The following is a 19,110-nucleotide window of genomic DNA, read 5'->3' as shown; positions in this document are numbered from 1 at the left end:
ATAGGACTGTTATGCGTATGGTAATATGAGTAAAGAAAAAGTCTACTGTCAATAGAATTTTCTTTGGAAGTGATGAATACCTCTCTAAGGAAACAGTTTGAACTTTAACTTTAGCACTTCTGTGCTAAACTTTAAGATGCTGAAAATAACTAATCACCTAATTTTCATATCACTTAATATGTCCTTCACTTAGTTATTTCTTAAAAATTTAGAATCCTCCTTTTTATTTATAAAATATTTCAAAAAATTTTTTCTCAGTGAAGTAGTCTTGAAATAAAGTTATTATGTATACAGAGGATTGCCTATCACACACCAGACAAATCAGTTAAAGGCAGTAGAAACTGACATGTCTCGATATAGATTATGTGCGACATTCTCCAATTGAAGAGAGTTAATATGACTTGTTCACTGTTTGTAAGGACCATTGGTGAGTTCCTGAACATTCATCTACCAGTTCTAATTAATTTAAGGGAAAAAAGTGAAATTGTTAGTAGAATCAAGTAGACAGTACAAAGGAAACACTAATATATGCTTCAGAGTAATACTGTCAGTACTGAGGTCAAAATCAACATCATGGATTATGAAAGCAATCTGTTAGCATGATACCATATATTTGTTGATCCATGAAATAAACTCAAAAATCTTTAGCTTCTGAATGCTGAGAATACTTCAAGTGAAATATTTAATATATTACTGAAGAAGAAAGTACTAGATGCTTTTGCTGATGTATATGTATTATTTAGTATTCTTAGAAAATAATATATGTATTTAATAGAATGTTCAATTTTTTCCTGAGAAGCTATCATTAAATTTGTGATATTTTATAATTAATAGTGTCAGTATCAAGCAAATATGGTATTTGAAGTGCTAAATGAATAAGCTACTTAATAAAATGAGACACATCTCAAAGTAGATGTCTTTGAGAAATATACCTTCTTAATAGCAATGTTGCAAAATCATGGTTCTTTATCTTAATTTGACCCAAGCCATATGGATTGTGAATACACCCATACACAATCTCATTTTTGATATACTGTTGAGTATCAAACATTGTAGAACAGTGTACATAATATGATTTTATACTTGCTTTAAAAATCTGCTTGTGGATTTGAACATGCTAAGGTAAAAGTCAAAAATAATCAGGATTACCAGCTATGCTCATTTTCTCAGGAGTATTCTTGTGTCAGACCTAAAAGCCCCATAACCTAGGAAATCCCTCAGTTCTGGGCAAACTGGGGTTGAAGGTCACTCTAAAAATAAAACATCCCTATTGTTAATAGCAGTTACTTGTGATAGTGGACTTTAGTGGTGGTAGGTTGTAAAATAAGGGATTTTTACTTCATTCATACATTTCTATAACTTGGATATATAGCTCTTTTCAGTGAGCTTTTATTACTTTTTTTAAACAAAAGACATGTTAAAGTGAACTTTAAAAAAACAAAAGTGAACTTTATGTATTAGAAACAGAATGGGTTCCCTGTGGAAGTAGGGAGAGGGGTATAAAATCCCATGTTGAGATGGGTCTAGATTAGTTCATCTCTTTTTAGCACCTGATAATACTGAAAGTACTTAAAGTATTTAATTGTCTTTTAGGGAGAGAATCCGGCATAGGAATTATCACATAGATGAGAATCCCATAGCCCAGAGATTTGTTTCACTTTCAAAGCCCTGCTGTTACGTTTCTTAAGGCACTTGAACATTTGGCTCACTTTAGGTATGAAAGAATAAACGTTCCTTGTGTCAGTGAATTTGAAGCTACTCATGTTTGTCTTCTCATACCTGGGGAAGATTCTGGTTTCTTAGAAGAACGTTGACGTTAAAAGAAAGAGCAATATCTTAAGTTGGTGTTTTTAATCCTTTATGATAGAAGTGGCACTTTCCTTCAAAACTGCTATAATGCATTAATTCATTCCATAAATATTTGAGTGCTTAATATGTTGCCAGCAGACTAGGTGAATGAAACAGGCACATGTACCTGCCTCGTGGAATTTACAGATTACAGAGGGAGTCAGGTACTAGTTAAATACAGTTAGAAAGAGACATGTGCCTTCAAATATGATAAATAAACTTTGTAGAAGAAGACAGGGTGCTGCGAGACAAAAGAGAACAAAAGGAGGCAAGCATAGTTTAGAGGAACTGGACAAAGAAGGCCTCTTGGAAGAAGTGAAACTTGAGCTATAAGCTGACAGTTGTCAGCACCAGCCACATAAAGAGCTGGGTAAGAGCTGATGTTAGGAAAGAGCTCTGTCTTCCTGTTGGTGTTGAGGATGAGAGATTCAGGAGATGCACTGTAGGGAGAAGCAGACAGGGCTGTTTTACTCTAAATGCTTAAGAAGTCCCTGAGGGTTTGAGCTTGACAGAGACATTTATTTTATATTTTAGAGGTCACCATGGCAACATTTCGGTGAGTAAATTATAGTCATAATTTTCTAAGTGTAAATCTGTTGTTTTCAAGTATGAAAAAAAGAAGTGCACTGTATGTTTGTTTGTTTGTTTGTTTCTTTTTTACCTATGTAAGGCTTTTTTTACCTACAAAAGCCTCTTACTTTGTAAATAGGCTATCACTGTTTGGGGAGGTTTGTGATATTTCTGTGGTAAAATGTTAAGGTAGCGTTGGGAGAAAAAACTGGGGTTCCTTATATTGCTGTTTGGCACAGTTTTTGAAAGACAGTTAGATGCATGGTGAAACTGAATTACTCTAGGTCCCAGTCAGTTCTTGGATTCTTAAGTTCTAGGCTCATAAAGAGATATAGAATTCTGTAGATTCTAGAAGGTATAAAATACTATATGAAAGATGATGACAGGAAGATAAAAATCTATGTTAATGAAGGCATTGCTGGGACAGAAGGAGAAGAATAATGAAATGGAAATAAGAGGGTTCTGTAACTTGCAGCAACCTGGATGATTTGCTTATTGTCTGTCCTATTATATAACTATTTTCTCTCTCTACCTACTTGTCTGTCCCTGTGCCTGTACATATAGTGAAATGCTGAAGTCAGAAATGAGTTTTGCGAGTAAAATAGTGTTAGAATTTAAGTTTTCCAGTTCATTTCCTTTTTTGGTACATATTGACCTATTTTACAAATTCACACTGAGGTATAATTAACTGACTCTATCCTTTCCTGGGAACAAGTGTTGATTAGCTGTATCATAGGGAAAAACAGGTATAAGTCTTAGAAATAAAATATAGTGAAAGTTAGATGTTATGTTATAAAATGACATATTTGATATTTAACAAATAATTTTCTGACCTTAATCATTTTTTGATAGAAAAATATAGGTTACTAGATATCATAATACACACTGTTCTGGAATATAATTAAAAATTCAATGTCTGTTTTAACAGGCCAATAGCAGGATATGCTAACCTGTGTCCAAATATGATCTCTACCCAGCCTCAGGAGTTTGTTGGGATGCTGTCCACAGTGAAACATGAGATTATTCATGCGCTGGTAAATTTTGCTGTTAACTATTATTCTTTCCTTCATTCCTTGAGTTTTTGATTATACTCTCATTTTAATTATATATTAAAATTTAAGATTATGTGGCTTTTTAGATTGTGTTCAATAAAACCTAGTTGATTAGACATCTGTCAATAGCCGATAGAGAATTTTTAGTGATTAGGATAGTGGCTAGGTTGAGTTATACTACTTAAAATAATTAAAGTAAATCCATTGGGTAAATAGGAGTTTTGAAAAAATGATTAAGCTTCTTAAGAAGAGACTTAGTAATTAAAAGTGATACCTAGGGACTTCCTTGGTGGTCCAGTGGCTTAAACTCTGCACTCCCAATGCAGAGGGCATGGGTTCAATTCCTTGTCAAAGAACTAGATCCCCAAATGCCGCAACCGAGACCCGGTACAGCCAAATAAATTAATCTTTAAGGGAAAAAAAGTGATAGCAGGTTATAGATCTGTCTTCTCTCTTTTAGAGATCTCATTTCTAAACGTCTTCCTGATCTATTTAGGCTTTCTAAATTTTATATATACTAACTGATTCAGAACTTCTCTTTGCTTTTCCCCAATCAGTCCAAAGTAGTAAACTTCTACACGATGTCTAGGGAATTATATGAAGTTGCCTAAGACCTAGGAAATGTCTTCCTGATGTCTTTCATGTGTTTAGAAAATATAATAGATGGGAGTAAAATGCAGTGATTAAGAGAGAGAATAGATCACACAGATCTAGGTGTGAATTTCCTTAGCTTTACTGCTAAAAATCTTGGAGGTCTATTAGAAATTATTTAGTCTTTATAAGTCTCCGTTTCATAGATAAAATGAAGATAGTAGTACATACTAGAGTGAATTTTTTTTCTTGAAGGTTAAATAAGATAAAGTATATAAATGGTTTAGCACCATACTCTACATAGTAAGGTATAATAATATTAGTGGCTATTTATTAGTCTTTTTCCATGAGCTATCATGTATCATTTGTTTAAATCAGTGAATACCTGAATAATTCAGTGAAACTCTAGTGTATACAGATAGCAGTTATGTTTTTCAAGTAAGGAGATTCTAAAATGTATCATGTTTTCCTTTTACTAAAAAAGTAGGTCAAACCTGCTATCGTGATGAAAGGCAAACATCATTTTAAAAAACATTTTCAGCTTTAAGCTCCAAAAACTCTAGATACTTGATGCTGAGAGAACCAGAAAAGAAAAAACCCAGCAGGTTTTAAATCTAATGTATAAGTAAACATGAATGCAGAAGTCGCAGACATGATGTAAATTGGATTATAAACAGGGAGGTCACAAAAGAAAAGGTCCAGTTGGTCAAGAAGTATATAAGAACATATTGAGATTTATTTTAGCAGTCAGGGAGTCTCAGAGTCAGACACCATTGAATGTAAAAGGATGCATGAGAGTTACTATGTACACCGACTTTTTTTTTAAATAAAAATAATAAAAATTTATTTCAGGAACAAGATGAAACAAATGAAGCACAACTCAGCATCACTCAAATGGTGTGAATAGAAACTGCAAAAAAACAAATCAGTAATTTTGCTAATGTCTAATTATGATGAAAATGATTGTAAATTTGACTGATATTTTTAAGTTATTTATATTGACAGGAAATCAGCTAACTATTGTCGTAATATGTACATTGGCTTTAAGGTAGTAGTTACCTCTGGGAAAAGAGAGAGGAGAAAGGGTTAAGGTAATAGGCCTTCAACAATATTCTGCAGTGTTTTTTAATTTCTTTAAAAAAAAGTCTAAAGAAAACGTAGCAAAACTTATATCTTCAGTTCAGTTCAGTTCAGTTCAGTCGCTCAGTCGTGTCCAGCTCTTGGCGACCCCTTGAATCACAGCACGCCAGGCTTCCCTGCCATTACCAACTCCCGGAGTTAACTCAAACTCACGTCTTTCAAGTCAGTGATACCATCCAGCCATCTCATCCTCTGTCGTCCCCTTTTCCTCCTGCCCCCAATCCCTCCCAGCATCAGAGTCTTTTCCAGTGAGTCAACTCTTCGCATGAGGTGGCCAATCAGCTTCAGCATCATTCCTTCCAAAGACCACCCAGGGCTGATCTCCTCTAGAATGGACTGGTTGGATCTCCTTGCAGTCCAAGGGACTCTCAAGGGTCTTCTCCCACCACAACAGTTCAAAAGCATCAATTCTTCGGCATTCAGATTTCTTCACAGTCCAACTCTCACATCCATACTTATATCTTAAATCCTCCTAAAGAGTAGACATAAGTTTCTTTTAGATTTTTTAACTTTTTTGTATATTTGTATTTTAAAAATTGCAAAAACCTAAGAAATTAAAAACATTAGTTTGTCTCAAAAACCATTCTGGAGGATGGTAAGAATTAAATGTTTAACAAATATACTTATTCTCTATAAAGTTATATATGCTCTAACTATCAATTATAGTCATTCCTGGTACTTTCAGTACTAGATATGCCTTCTGAAATGTGTGTGCTTAGAAAAATTTTCAACTTGATAGGGAAGAAAAATATGTGAATTTAGAATATTCTAAAGGATGAGGCACTTCATACTATTTTAAGCTTTATATTACCTCAATGAATTGTATATTAAAAACTATTTAGATTTTCTTAGCTGACTCCATTAAATATCCTTTGCATCTTCAGAGATTAAAAAAGAAGAAATGTAGGAATAAAATAATACTATAGATTCCATTAATTAGTTTGGAAAGCCTCGAATGACACAGAGACCACAGTTATGTAAGCAAAGAAATTTGCCAATGAAATTGATTACTTAAATTAGTAGTTACAAAAGTGCTTTTTTTTTTAAGTTATTTAGGTTAGGAAAGAAAGTAAGAAAAGAAATCTTACTCATGAAAGAGGAGATGTCCAATGTCAGTAATTGTTTTTCTTCTTTTGCCCATTTCCTCGTCTTATTTGGGAGAGGGGAGAATAGCAAATGGGACTTTGAATACATTTATGTAAAGTATCTATTATCTTATTAAAGACTTCTTAAAACTATTGTCTAAAAATGTGACTGTAGACAGATTCACATTGTAAAGAAAATCTATAGAAATACAGATGATTTTACATGTTACCACCAAAAGAACTACAGCTAACATTTCTATATATGTTTCCAGCCTTTTTTCCAGAGTATACATTCCCCTACATATACATACATTTATAGTCATTTCCTAGGTATAGATATATATTAAGTACGGACTTTGGGATCAAAGTTTTTTAATTTTTATGAGTATTCTTATGAGCACACTCCCCTGCTCTGAACTGTATTGTTAATTATTCTCAATAGTAGCATTCCCTGGTTGCAGGTATATAGTTTATTAGTAAGTTCATGTAAAGAGGACCACCTGTGAGAAACACATCTTTAAACAAATAAATGCGTTGTCTATACCAACCAAAGAATGTCATTACTATTGCTTTTGATTTTTTCACTTAGTAATTGGAATTTAAAATTCATAATATGAAATAATTTCAGTCCTACTCCAGTATATGGCAAGTTCCTACAGAAGTATTGTCATGATGCTTTTATGTGGTTATATCAGTGTTCTCTTTTGATAGTGGCATGTTGTGATATCTATAGTCAGATTTGATATTTTTCACTGTAAGACATTTTGAAGTTTTTCTTACAGGGTTTCTCTGCTGGGCTATTTGCATTCTACCACGATAAAGATGGAAATCCTTTAACTTCAAGATTTGCAGATGGTCTCCCACCTTTTAACTATAGGTATTTGGGTTTTTTTGTTCTTATTCTCTTTTAGGAGGATGCTAAGACTAAAACCTGAGAATTCTTGTATGTTAGTTTCTACAAATAATAGTGGCTTTATGGCTAGCCTATGATTGTATATCCTATATTATTATAACAAGATAGGATATGAGGTTATTTAGCTTTACCTTTTCATTTCACAGATGAAACAACTGAAATGGAGAAAACTTAAGTGACTTACCCAAAGAGTGAAGACTCTTCTTGCCAGGCAGAGCTCTTTTCCACCACTCTGTAGTAGCTTATATTACTTTAAAGGAGAGTCAGGCCATGGGAGAATATGGGTTGGTTATATTTTGGTTTATTAATAATTATTGTCTATACATCGCATTGTTTACATGTTAACTGTAAACTGTATTTTACAGTTTTTTAAAACTATATTTTATTTCACATGTTTGCAGTGATCTAGAAGTTCAGGGCCTAAAAGGAATAATACTAAGAAATACTAAAAAAAAGATTAAGAATTTTATATAGACTATCAGTCACAGAACTATAACCATTTGCATGGATTTATATATCTAATTTAAGAGCACATGTCCACAGAAAGACATGTACATGAATATTAATGGCAGTTTTGTTATTAATAAACAAAGAATGGAAACCACCCAAAGGTCTATCAATAGAAGAATGGATAAATAAATTTTAATTTATTCCTATAATCAAAAACTACAAGGCACTGAAAAGAACACAATATTGCTACATGTAATAACATGAACGAAATTAGTAGTTATAGGGTTGAATGAAAGAAGCCATAGTCTAGTTAGTTGTATGGAGTTTAAAAACAGTCCATGATAAAAGACAGATGAGTGATCTTACTTGAAGCCATAGGCTAATAAATGCCATGCAAGTGGAACAGATTGAGAAGGCACGTAAGGAAACCTTCTCAGGGTACTGACACTGTTCCATAATTAGAGTAGTGAGTGGTAAACAGATACAGAATAAAAAATTAATTCTCATATGAAGATCTCCATTTAGGTAGCTTATTGTTCAGTTGCTCAACTGTGTCTGCTTTGTGACCCCATGAACTACAGCACACCAGGCTTTTCTGTCCTTCACTGTCTTCCTGAGTTTGCTCAAACTCAATGTCCATTGAGTCAGTGATGCCATCCAGCCATTTCATCCTCTGTCGCCTCCTTCTCTTCTCACTTCTAGGTAGCTGGAAGTGCATAATTATTAAAAACAGATAATACTTTATTCATCATAATATTTTTTTAGAGTACATGTTAAACAACAAAATTGTTAGAAACAAAATTGTAATGTAGAAATAGATGTTTTACTTCCTAGATTGTATTTGTTTGGATGGCTGGATGGCATTACCAACTCGATGGACATGAGTCTGAGTGAACTCCGGGAGTTGGTGATGGACAGGGAGGCCTGGCGTGCTGCAGTTCATGGGGTCACGAAGAGTCGGACGTGACTGAGCAACTGAACTGAACTGAACTCCTGGAAGAAGTCTGGTCTTTCCAAAGAATTGTGGTCTCTATGGGAAACACATAAGTAGTAAGAGTGGGACCATCTGTGTAGTGATAAGGAGGAGAGAGATACCCATAAGAACCATTATTAAGCTGATAGTTGCAGTGCTTTCTTACATTTTAGATATTCCTTAAAAGCAGAAAATCTTACAGTATAACTGGAGATAACAGAGTAATAAATTCAGATGGTAGACATAGAGAGTTGGATTTGGCCCTCACCTTTTTATTTGGAGAAACCATTAATCTTGAAATGTGAATGGTGAAGAGAATATTGGAGTTATTAATATGGTAAACACTGTTTCTTTTCCTTTTGGCTTTGTTCACTGTTTATATTTAAACATTGCCTTGCTGTGGAAAAAGAAAAGGAATTAAGAATAACCTTTCCAAGGCATGAGTAGATGAACAGATATACAGCAAATAAAACAAAGGATTAATAAGTAACAGTTATTGGGTATACAGTGTTTACCATATAATTCTTTGAATAACATGTAAAACCTTCATAAAATAATGGTGGGAAAACTAATTCCTTTATATTCTGTTTTATTGTTGAGAATGAGAGATTCATAGGGTCAGTGGTAGAAGTAATCTAGGAAAAAGCCAGAAAATAACAATGAAAATTGATGACCATTATAGTTTTCTATAATAAACATAACACTTTTGTGGTAGTGTTTTTATTTGTGCAAGATAGATTCTCCAAAGGAGATTGTTTTCTCCCATTTATTTTTTTATCATATTTTTGCCATGCAGAAAAGTTTTTAAATTTTACATTATTTATCTTATTTTCTTGCTTAAGACAGTTTCTTCTGCTCTAAAAGATTATAAAAGTATTCTAAATTTTTTTCTAGTAAATTTATTATTTGAATTTTTATGTTCATAGCTTTAATCCATTTAGAATTTATTTTTGCTTCATGTATTTTGGGGTTCTTTTGTAAGGTATATACATGTTTATCATGTCTTCTTGGTGGACTGACCCTTTCTTCATTATAAAATGTCTCTAGTAACAGTTTTGTCTGATACTAGTATAAATGTTCCAGCTCTTTTTTTGAGTACTATTTGCATGATACATGTTTTTAATCCTTTTACATTCAACCTATTTGTATCCTTGACTGTGAACCGTGTATCTTGTAGGCATAGTTGAATCATTTTTTTTTTTTTTTTAATGCATTCTGCCAATTAACCCTGTTCTGCTCTCTCTGGCTGCCAGGTTGCTGGTTTTCACTGTGACTGTGGGTTGTTGGTTTTCAAGGCTGCGATAGAACTGGAGTGAGGGCATGGGAAATGGCCACAAAGCTTGCTGTTTTTACTGAGATTCATCCATTTCTCTTAAAGAAGTGCTTCCTGGATTGCTGCAAGCCTTTGGTTAATTTCCAGAGTTCTGAAAAAAATTCATTTGGCTAATTTTGATACTTTCCTCATTGCTTTCATGAAGTTCAGTGGTCCTTACTCTGCCATTTTTACTGACATTTGTCTGGAATTTATTTCTGTATATGGAGTAAAATAGGGATTTTATCCCTAAAATAGGGATTTAATTTTTTCTTGTTGGATAGCCAATTATAAAAAGTATAATTTACTTTACAGCACAATTGTTAAGTAAATTACACTTTCACGAAGTTAAAGGGCTTCCCCAGGGGCTCAGCAGTAAAGGATCTGCTTGCAGTGCAGGAGACACAGGTTCAGTGCCTGGGTTGGGAACATCCCCTAGAGAGGGAAATAGCAACCCACTCTAGTGTTCTTGCCTGCGAAATCTCATGGGCAGAGGAACCTATCCTCTCATGACAGAGGCTACAGTCCATGGGGTTGCAAAGAGTCAGACACAATTTAGTAACTAAACAACAATAGCAAAATTAAGTTAAATTGTCACCTTCTGTTAAGTCTCAATATATACAATACTTAGATATCTCTCTAGACATGCTTTTGTTTTATCCAGTAAATTTGTTAAGAGGAAATAATTCACTGTCATCTTAGCCCAGTATTAGCTATTTGAATTTGAGAAAGTTACTTCATCTCTCTAAGCTTCTGTCTCTTTATCTGCAAAGTAGTGATGATAATCTCTTAAAGTTTAAGATTAAAGGTTAAATTTAAAATTAAATTTAAAAATGCTATCAAGTCTTTGCTTGCACTTGGTGTCAGATATAAGGTCAGATATTTTAATTTCATATTGATATTCATAAACACTACTATGTTTAAAGTGACAAATTTGTTGGGAGCTCATGTACACCTGTGGCAGGGAAAAAAATAAATAAAGGTCTTAAAAAAATAAAGTGACAAATTTGCAAGAAGGACTGTATTTGTATTCTTTAATTGCAGTCTTGGATTATATCAGTGGAGTGATAAAGTAGTTCGAAAAGTGGAGAGATTATGGGACATTCGTGATAATAAGAGAGTTCTTCACACTGTTAATCTTCTAGTAACACCTCGTGTTGTTGTGAGTATTACTGAGCTTCATGTCTCATGAGCTGTCTGCTCTTTTCATTCATTATTGTCCTTTCTTTACTAATCATTATTGTTTAAGAACTAGTGATTAAATTTCAAAGCTTGTAGTAGGAAACATAAAGGCAGTACAAAAAAGTTGCAGGCCACGAGATATCTGAGAAAGAAAAATTTAGCGGTGACTTAATGGCTCCATTCTACCCACTGCTTTAAGTTGTTATACCAGTGCTCTGTTGTGATACCCCTTAGGATCACTTGTACTGTTTGCATAATTGCTGATCATTTCATTTGGAATCAGTTTTATTCAGGAGGGTCTCCAGAGGAACAGAACCAACAGGATGTGTTTGTTGAGAGAGAAAGAGATGAAGAGATTTATTTTAAGGAGTGGCTGATGTAGTCATGGAGGTTTATTAGAGAGTCTAAAATCTGATGAGGTAAGCTGGCAAGCTGAAGAAACAGGGAAGAGCTGCAGTTTGAGTCCAAAGACAGTCAACTGGTAAAATTCCTTCTTGCTCAGCGGTGAAGTCAGTCTTTGTTCTATGAAGACCTTCAACTGACTGGCCCATTTATGTTACAGAAAGTGATCAGCTTTACTTAAAGTCCACTAATTGAAATGTTAATCTCATCCAAAAACACCTTCACAGAAACATTGAGAATAATGTTTGATCAAATATGTGGGCACTTTGCCCCAGCCTGGTTGATACATAAAATTAATCATCTCACTCGCTTATTTAATGACAGAAACCTATTCTCCCTACCCCCTCTCTTAACTAACTACATACAGCTCTTTCTGACCTCTGAACTTTTCCGCTGCTCTTGGAATATCGCCCATCCCTGTACTTCATACTCTTAACTGATGTACAGATGAAACCAAAAGGAAAAAATTGTTTTCTAATGAACAACTTATTTTTCTCAACAAAGACCTTGTCCATAATATGAGCAGTTTATACCTGCGTTAAAATCATTGTTGACACAAAAGTTACAAATGGCAATCATACCAGTCTATAACTTTTTAAAATATATGACTTAAAGCCAAAATCTTCAAATAGAGGAAAAAATAAGAGAATAGTAGTTCAATAGCAAAGAAAAGTATGACGGTGTCAAAATATTTAATTATATTAAAAGCTATATTTTTAAAAGACATTCTGTCTTCTCATCAAAGTAATTCCTTAGTGCCTACTTTATCTTATCCATTGTGTTAGGGAATTTGCCATTATGTTGTACTTTTGTGGGTTTATTAATTTATTTATTTTCTGATTCTTAGGATGAAGCACGGAAACACTTCAACTGTCCAGTTCTTGAGGGAATGGAACTTGAAAATCAAGGTGGCATGGGCACTGAGCTCAACCATTGGGAAAAGCGCTTACTAGAGGTCAGTTTATTTGAAAATGTTACTAGACCTATTTTTTCTTTAAGAAAATAGACAGATACACTAACGTAGTTTTTTTTTTTTTTAATAGGTTCATGCATTTTTGCAGCTTTTTCCATTTAACGATATACTTTCTGAGGAATTACAAATGCTTCTGCTGTAATACAGTGTATGCTTTCCTAAGCAATGTCTTTCTTCGAAATAAAAAATAACAGTTTGTGGGAAACACAGACCAAGTCATTAACAAAAGCAATAAGTCGTAATAAAAGTACTAGCTCAGTCTAAAAACACATTGTATTTCGAATAAATAAGCTTCTATATTTATTTACTTTAGTATTTCTTTTACCTTAAACAACAGCAAAAAGCAATGGGAGATAGATGGGAGACTATAAATCTAAGTAATGGGGACAAGAGTAAAATGTAAAAAGAGTGAAGTGTACAAAAACAGTGCAACAAGTACTTCTAAAACAGAGCCTCTGGTCCTGCTGAGCCAATTGGAAAGAGCATGGAACTTCACGCACATTCCTTCCAGCATTCCTCTGTTGCTGTGTTCAGATATCTTAGTGTATTTTGGTTTTTTGTGTGTTTTTTAATTTTTATCTTATATTGGAACAGAGTTGACTAACAATGCTGTGTTAGTTTCGGATATACAGCAAAGTGATTCATTTAGCTGCTGTTGCTCCACTGCATAAAGCATTACAATCCAGGAGAAATCGTTATGAACCAACATGGTTCCATCTTATACTGATGTGATTCCCTTATTTGCCAGTCTCATATGAGCTCGTTCACATTACAGAAGTACATCCATTAGTAGAATATACTTTATACTTGGATCTATTTATTTTTAAATAGCTACATATTGTTACATGTGGAGAAGGAAACAGCAACCCACTCCAGTATTCTTGCCTGAAGAATCCCATGGACAGAGGAGCCTGGAGGGCTACAGTCCCTGGGGTCACAACACGAGTTAGTGACTAAACCACCATAGTGTTATATGCTTGTGACAGTAATCCTATGTCAATGAATAATTATGTTTTAAATGTTTTATCTTAAAAATGTTATAATGAGTGATTTATTTATATCTTCAGTGCCATACAGGAGTGGCATTCCAGTGTGTTCTTAGGTTCAGAAAAAAGCCGGTCAAACCTGTGAACCCGAAACAGGTCACATTCAAAAAATACTAGGATACAAGAGAGAAAGTACAGTATGCCAACATGGCAGTCAGGCATTTCTCTTGTACTCTGCACAGTAATCTAGGCTATCATCCATGCCTCTTCCCTCTCTCTCTGGCTCAAACACGATCAGCACAAGACCACCATAACAGGTGTACAGGAACCAGCCTGGTTTAGAGGTACCATGTTGCAAATAAGGACCAGCGTTGTTTTTTTTAACAGTTTCATAGACTTAACTTCCAGATACCTGTAAGGGACATACCCATAAGACTCACTGCACACAGAGAAGTCCCCAACTGTGGCTAACCAACAGGTATTCATGTTCATCTACAATAATCCCAAGTCCAGAAGCATATCTTAAGTCCTGTTGCCTAGTAACACAGTTGACATTCCACCCTTATTAGGTTTTCAGGGGAGCAGAACTAGAAAGTTAATGCAAGATCAGATCTGTCTATGTAGAAAGAAGGATGGAATTTCTGGATCAAAGGAAGTTTGAGCAAACTCCAGGAGATAGTGAAAGGACAGAGAAGCTTGACATGCTGTAGTCCATGGAGTCGCAAAGAGTCAGACACAACTTAGCGACTGAATGACAATAATATATATTTTTTAGAGGTCTGTTTAAATAAGTAAACGGTTGCAGTTTACATACATCATGATCCAAGTTAGCAAAATTATGAAAAGAATGAAGTTAGTGCTTGTACTGACCTTATCTGGGTGACCGTGAAGTAACAATGATAGAAACTTACGGAAGACATGTACACTTCTATCTCACATGGGAATTTCACTTTCTTTATATTCCTTAAGCAGTTTTTCTCAAGTGATTCTCTTTAGAAAGCTACAGATGGGCCAGAAATGAAAATTTACTTACTTTTCAATAGAAGACTTGAAAGTAGCAATTTTACTAGTTTCCTTAACTGCTGCCTTTCCTCTGAAATCAACTTTGTGTTCTTGAGCTGTGTTTTAAAAAGATGAAATTAAAGTACTTGAAATGGCAATCCAACATTCAACATAAAGATTAACAAAATATGGGAATTCCCTGGAAGTCCAGTAGTTAGGACTCCATGATTTTGCTGCCAAGAAGTGGTTCAGTTCCTGATCTAAGATACCTCAAGCCATGCAGCACACCCCCTACCCAAAAAAGAAGAATCAGAGCATCCCAAAGATACAATGTACTTTCTTAAGAGACAGTGAAGTTGTTACCATTAGGTGACCTCCTGGTAGGAATTTCATTATACACTAATTAACACATTGGGTAGATAGTAGACCTTGATGATATTTTGTATCCCTCAGGCAACTCCTTTGACCCTATGATTTTGTGATACCTGTTTTTTGTATTAGTATATATTTTTGTGATCACAGAGTATAAAAAGTTGGTTATAAAAGCATTTTCTTTGTAATTCAAGCAAGTATTCCATTCTCCACTCCATTATCTGGGCATCTGTCTCAACCACCAATATTACTTTGCCTTAATAGTGTAATGTTTTTACAATATTTCTGTTTCCATATATTTATCTTCTTTTTCATCACAGAGTTCTAAATGCTAGTGATCTGTCATTACAGGGAAATTGTACACAATATAGATATTTGAGGGAGAGAGTAGATTTTGCTTTAAGCTTCAGTCTGTTAAAGAAAGCTTATATATTTTACTACTTTAAGTCAACATTTTGTCAGTCTCTCACACCTTCAACATTTTGCCTATCATGGCAACATCAAAGCAATCATGGAAATTATTGGGAATTGCAAGGAATCCAGTCTTCTAATTAAAATCTGTTGGTGATTTTCAGAATGAAGCAATGACTGGTTCTCATACCCAGAACCGAGTCCTCTCTCGCATCACTCTGGCGTTAATGGAGGACACTGGGTAAGACAGCTGTGAGAATTTTACATGAATTGTTTATTGAAATGAATATTAAGATTACTATTAAGGTGAAATGAATATTAACTTAAGCAATATATTTTACACTGAAGATAAATATACCTGTGTTTGTTTGTTTTTTAAATATACCTGTTTTAAAAATTTTTTTCAGTTAGCTATCCATTACCTATACCAACTCCATTCATTCATTCAATAAATGTTTGAGACCCTGAGGTATGTAGTAGAATAAAACTAAATCCCTTATAAATAAATAAATGAGATTTATTTTTTAATAAATAGAGGGCATGATGATATGAAGGAAAAGCTTATATAAATAGTATTTTTAATTACAAGTGAAATTGATTTATGTAGAGATTCCTGGTTTTTAAGGCAGTAGAACTTTCTTATAAAGCAACAGAATACTGTTTTAAAATGACTGCAATCGGAGTCTTTCTTTGTGGGCTCTTGGGTTTATTTTGATGAGTCTCAGTTTTGATGGCTTCCTTGCTCTTTGGTATGGCAAGATGCACCAGACTGACCTGCCCACGCTCTGTATTCTAGATCTGGCATTAGCCAGTCTTCCAAGGAGCACAGGAATGTTCCTTTTGATTGAGAATAGCTTTTAGAAACCACAATCCAGGGACTCTTAATTTCTACTGGGTTGTCCTTGTTTCTTACTGTTTTCAGTGGACCAAGTAGGCAAATTCATATTTTTGAAAAGAAAAAAAATGCTGGATTCCTTTTAGCGCTATTATCACTCTTTCCCATTTATCCCTTAATAAGCAATGACCAACAGAAGTGGTCCTGCTGCTCTGTTTTTCTAGCCCTTCTGTAAATAATGCTGGTTTCTTTAAGATACAGGTAGGATGCAGAAGCATCTTGGAGTGTATGAATCACTAGGGAAATCATGGCACTGGTTAATTTTAAAACATTTCTTCTGTTTTCTGATGCAACACAATTCCAGTTTTTCTCTCATTCTCTCTGTTTCTTTGCCTTTTATACTCCTTGTCCCACACCTTAAACATTTTCTCCTCTGTGACTTATATCGTCTTTGAAAGTTACAATGGAAAAATGATGTGGTTTGGTGTTTTTCAAATATAAAAGCACCCTCAAGTACTCATGTTTCCCTCAAGACTAAAGGTTCCTAGTCCCTGGTGCAGTGATCCTGTGCAGCTGGGACTTTGGTTGTAAATGCTCATCTGTGGGGATGGTCACCAAAATCCTTTTTGAGGTCCTAGTTTGCTCATTGTTAAGATTTATAATTGATACGCTGGAGTTGTTTTTTAAGTGACAGTAATATAAAGTGCTTTGTTTGGGTTATTTCCACAGCTGGTATAAAGCTAATTACAGCATGGCTGAGAAATTAGACTGGGGCCGAGGAATGGGCTGTGACTTTGTCAGGAGGAGCTGTAAATTCTGGATTGATCAGCAGAGACAAAAGTAAGGATGCATTTCCTCTCATTGTCTTTGCTAACAGTTTACTTCTGATTTTGTTCTGTATCCAGTGTCCCTGTTTTCAAAATGTGGTCTGAACCGTTTAATTTCAAAATGTGTAGAAACCATCCATGGTTCCTTTTTTTAAAAATAAAATTGGCTATGTTGGTGCTTTGTTGCTGCACTAGGGCTTTCTCTAGTTGCAGCGAGCAGGGGCTGCTCTCTGGTTACGTCGAGCAGGGGCTACTCTTCGGTTCCAGGGCATGGACTTCTTGTTGAAATGGCTTCTCTCGTTGCGGAGCACAGCTCTAGTGCGTGGGCTTCAGTAGGTGTGGAGCATGGGCTTAGTTGCTCTGCAGCATGTGGGATCTTCCTGGAACAGGGATTGAACCCATGTCTCCTGCATTGGCAGGTGGATTCTTTACTACTGAGCCACCAGGGAAGCCCTAATAGGGCTCTTATGAAGCAAAATTTTTTAATTTTGATTAATTTAAAATTATCAATTTGTCCTTTTATAAGTCATACCAATGCCTGATTCCTGACTTCAGACGTTCTGATTCGGTTGGTATGGGGTGCAAGGTGAGCATGGAGGTTTTAAAAGTTTCTCTAGATGATTCTGATGTGCACCAAAATTTGGGAACAACAACACTAGCAGATCAGGTTGTTGTACTGGAGTTAACTAACTGTCCCAAAAGTACTGCAGTGTTTCATGTTACTGCTTATGAACGGCTTTCCTCATAGCAGGCTTTTAACTCAGCCCTCAAACTCCTTAGTAGAAACTCAGTGATTAAACTACTTTGAGACCTAGCCCAGATGAGAAGAGTAAGACTAACATCTTCAACAGAAGTGGTGCTTGTTACCAGGTACTTCTCTAATGGGCAAGGCACTGACCTTGGAGAGAGAAGTTTAAGTCCCATCTCCATCCCTCATCAGCTATATGATTCTGCACAAGCTAAATGTCTCAAACTATTTATTTATCAGTGAAATGAAGATACTAGTTCTACTTTGGTGGGTTTCTTAGGAATAATGATATTGTATACTAGAATGTGGTCCACTAGAGAAGGGAATGGCAAACCACTTCAGTATTCTTGGCTTGAGAACCCCATGAACAGTATGAAAAGGCAAAAAGATAGGACACTGAAAGATGAACTCCCCAGATCGGTAGGTGCCCAATATGTTACTGGAGAACAGTGGAGAAATAACTTTAGAAAGAATGAAGGGATGGTGCATGAGATGGTTGGATGGCATCACCGACTCAATGGACATGAGTTTGGGTAAACTCCGGGAATTGGTGTTGGACAGGGAGGCCTGGCGTGCTGTGGTTCATGGGGTCGCAAAGAGTTGGACATGACTGAGTTACTGAACTGAACTGAACTGATATTATTTGCAAGTTCTTAAAAAAGAATGTTAAAAGCATTGCAATTGTAACAGAAAAGACAAACTCTAGAATAGACTTCTAATATCTTCTTTAGAGTTTGATACCATGGTATTTTTAATCTTTGTCTGCAGGAGACAGATGCTGAACCCTTACTGTAACACACTCAGAAGTAATCCATTGCAGTTAACTTGCAGACAGGACCAGAGAGCAGTTGCAGTGTGCAATTTGCAGAAGTTTCCAAAACCTTTACCTCAGGAATACCAGGTAACACTTGTTTGGGGCACAGTTTCAGGAATCAACCTTTTAAAAAGAAGTCTCCATTTTGAATTGGAAGAGTGAATTAAGCTCTTAAGTTTTTCAATTTATCAGGCTCCATTTGTTTTCTGTTAAGTTAGAAAAAACTGAAGTTTTTCATTTCTTTATAAACTGTGTAATCAATAACGATTAGCTAATATCTAGCAATGCCTAGTAGTAGTGGTAAGAGACATTTAGAATATTTATTTTAATGTATTTTTTAAACTATTTGTTTCAAAAGTCTTCGTCTTTAATTTATATTAAAAAAAACAAGGCTCTTTAAAGAAAGGAACTGACTGGGAAGATAAATATATCGCTTATATGCAGGATCTTTAAAAAAAAAAGATACAACTAAACTTATTTTAAAGTTTATACCTAAACTTTATTTTAAACAGAAACAGACTCGGACTTAGAGAACGAACTTACGATTACCAGGGAGGAAGAGTGAGAGGAGGGACAGATTGGGAGTTTGGAACTGACATGTACACACTGATATATTTAAAGTAG

General features: G+C 34.9%; 1 protein-coding gene across 1 annotated transcript in view; it reads left to right on the top strand.

The window, feature by feature from the left end:
• LMLN (leishmanolysin like peptidase) overlaps positions 1-19,110 on the top strand; it is a 48,080-nt gene that overhangs the window by 13,624 nt on the left and 15,346 nt on the right. Inside the window, exons 7-13 of the mRNA XM_052646764.1 lie at positions 3,347-3,452; positions 7,069-7,163; positions 10,979-11,096; positions 12,366-12,473; positions 15,427-15,503; positions 16,827-16,937; positions 18,441-18,573. Coding sequence (XP_052502724.1) covers positions 3,347-3,452; positions 7,069-7,163; positions 10,979-11,096; positions 12,366-12,473; positions 15,427-15,503; positions 16,827-16,937; positions 18,441-18,573 — 748 coding nt within the window. The remainder of the gene's footprint in view (positions 1-3,346; positions 3,453-7,068; positions 7,164-10,978; positions 11,097-12,365; positions 12,474-15,426; positions 15,504-16,826; positions 16,938-18,440; positions 18,574-19,110) is intronic.

The sequence above is a fragment of the Budorcas taxicolor genome, chromosome 1 (assembly GCF_023091745.1).
Source record: "Budorcas taxicolor isolate Tak-1 chromosome 1, Takin1.1, whole genome shotgun sequence".
Classification (NCBI taxonomy): Eukaryota; Metazoa; Chordata; class Mammalia; order Artiodactyla; family Bovidae; genus Budorcas; species Budorcas taxicolor.
The sequence above is the reverse complement of the archived record's forward strand: the minus strand, read 5'-3'. Positions and strand labels throughout refer to the sequence as shown.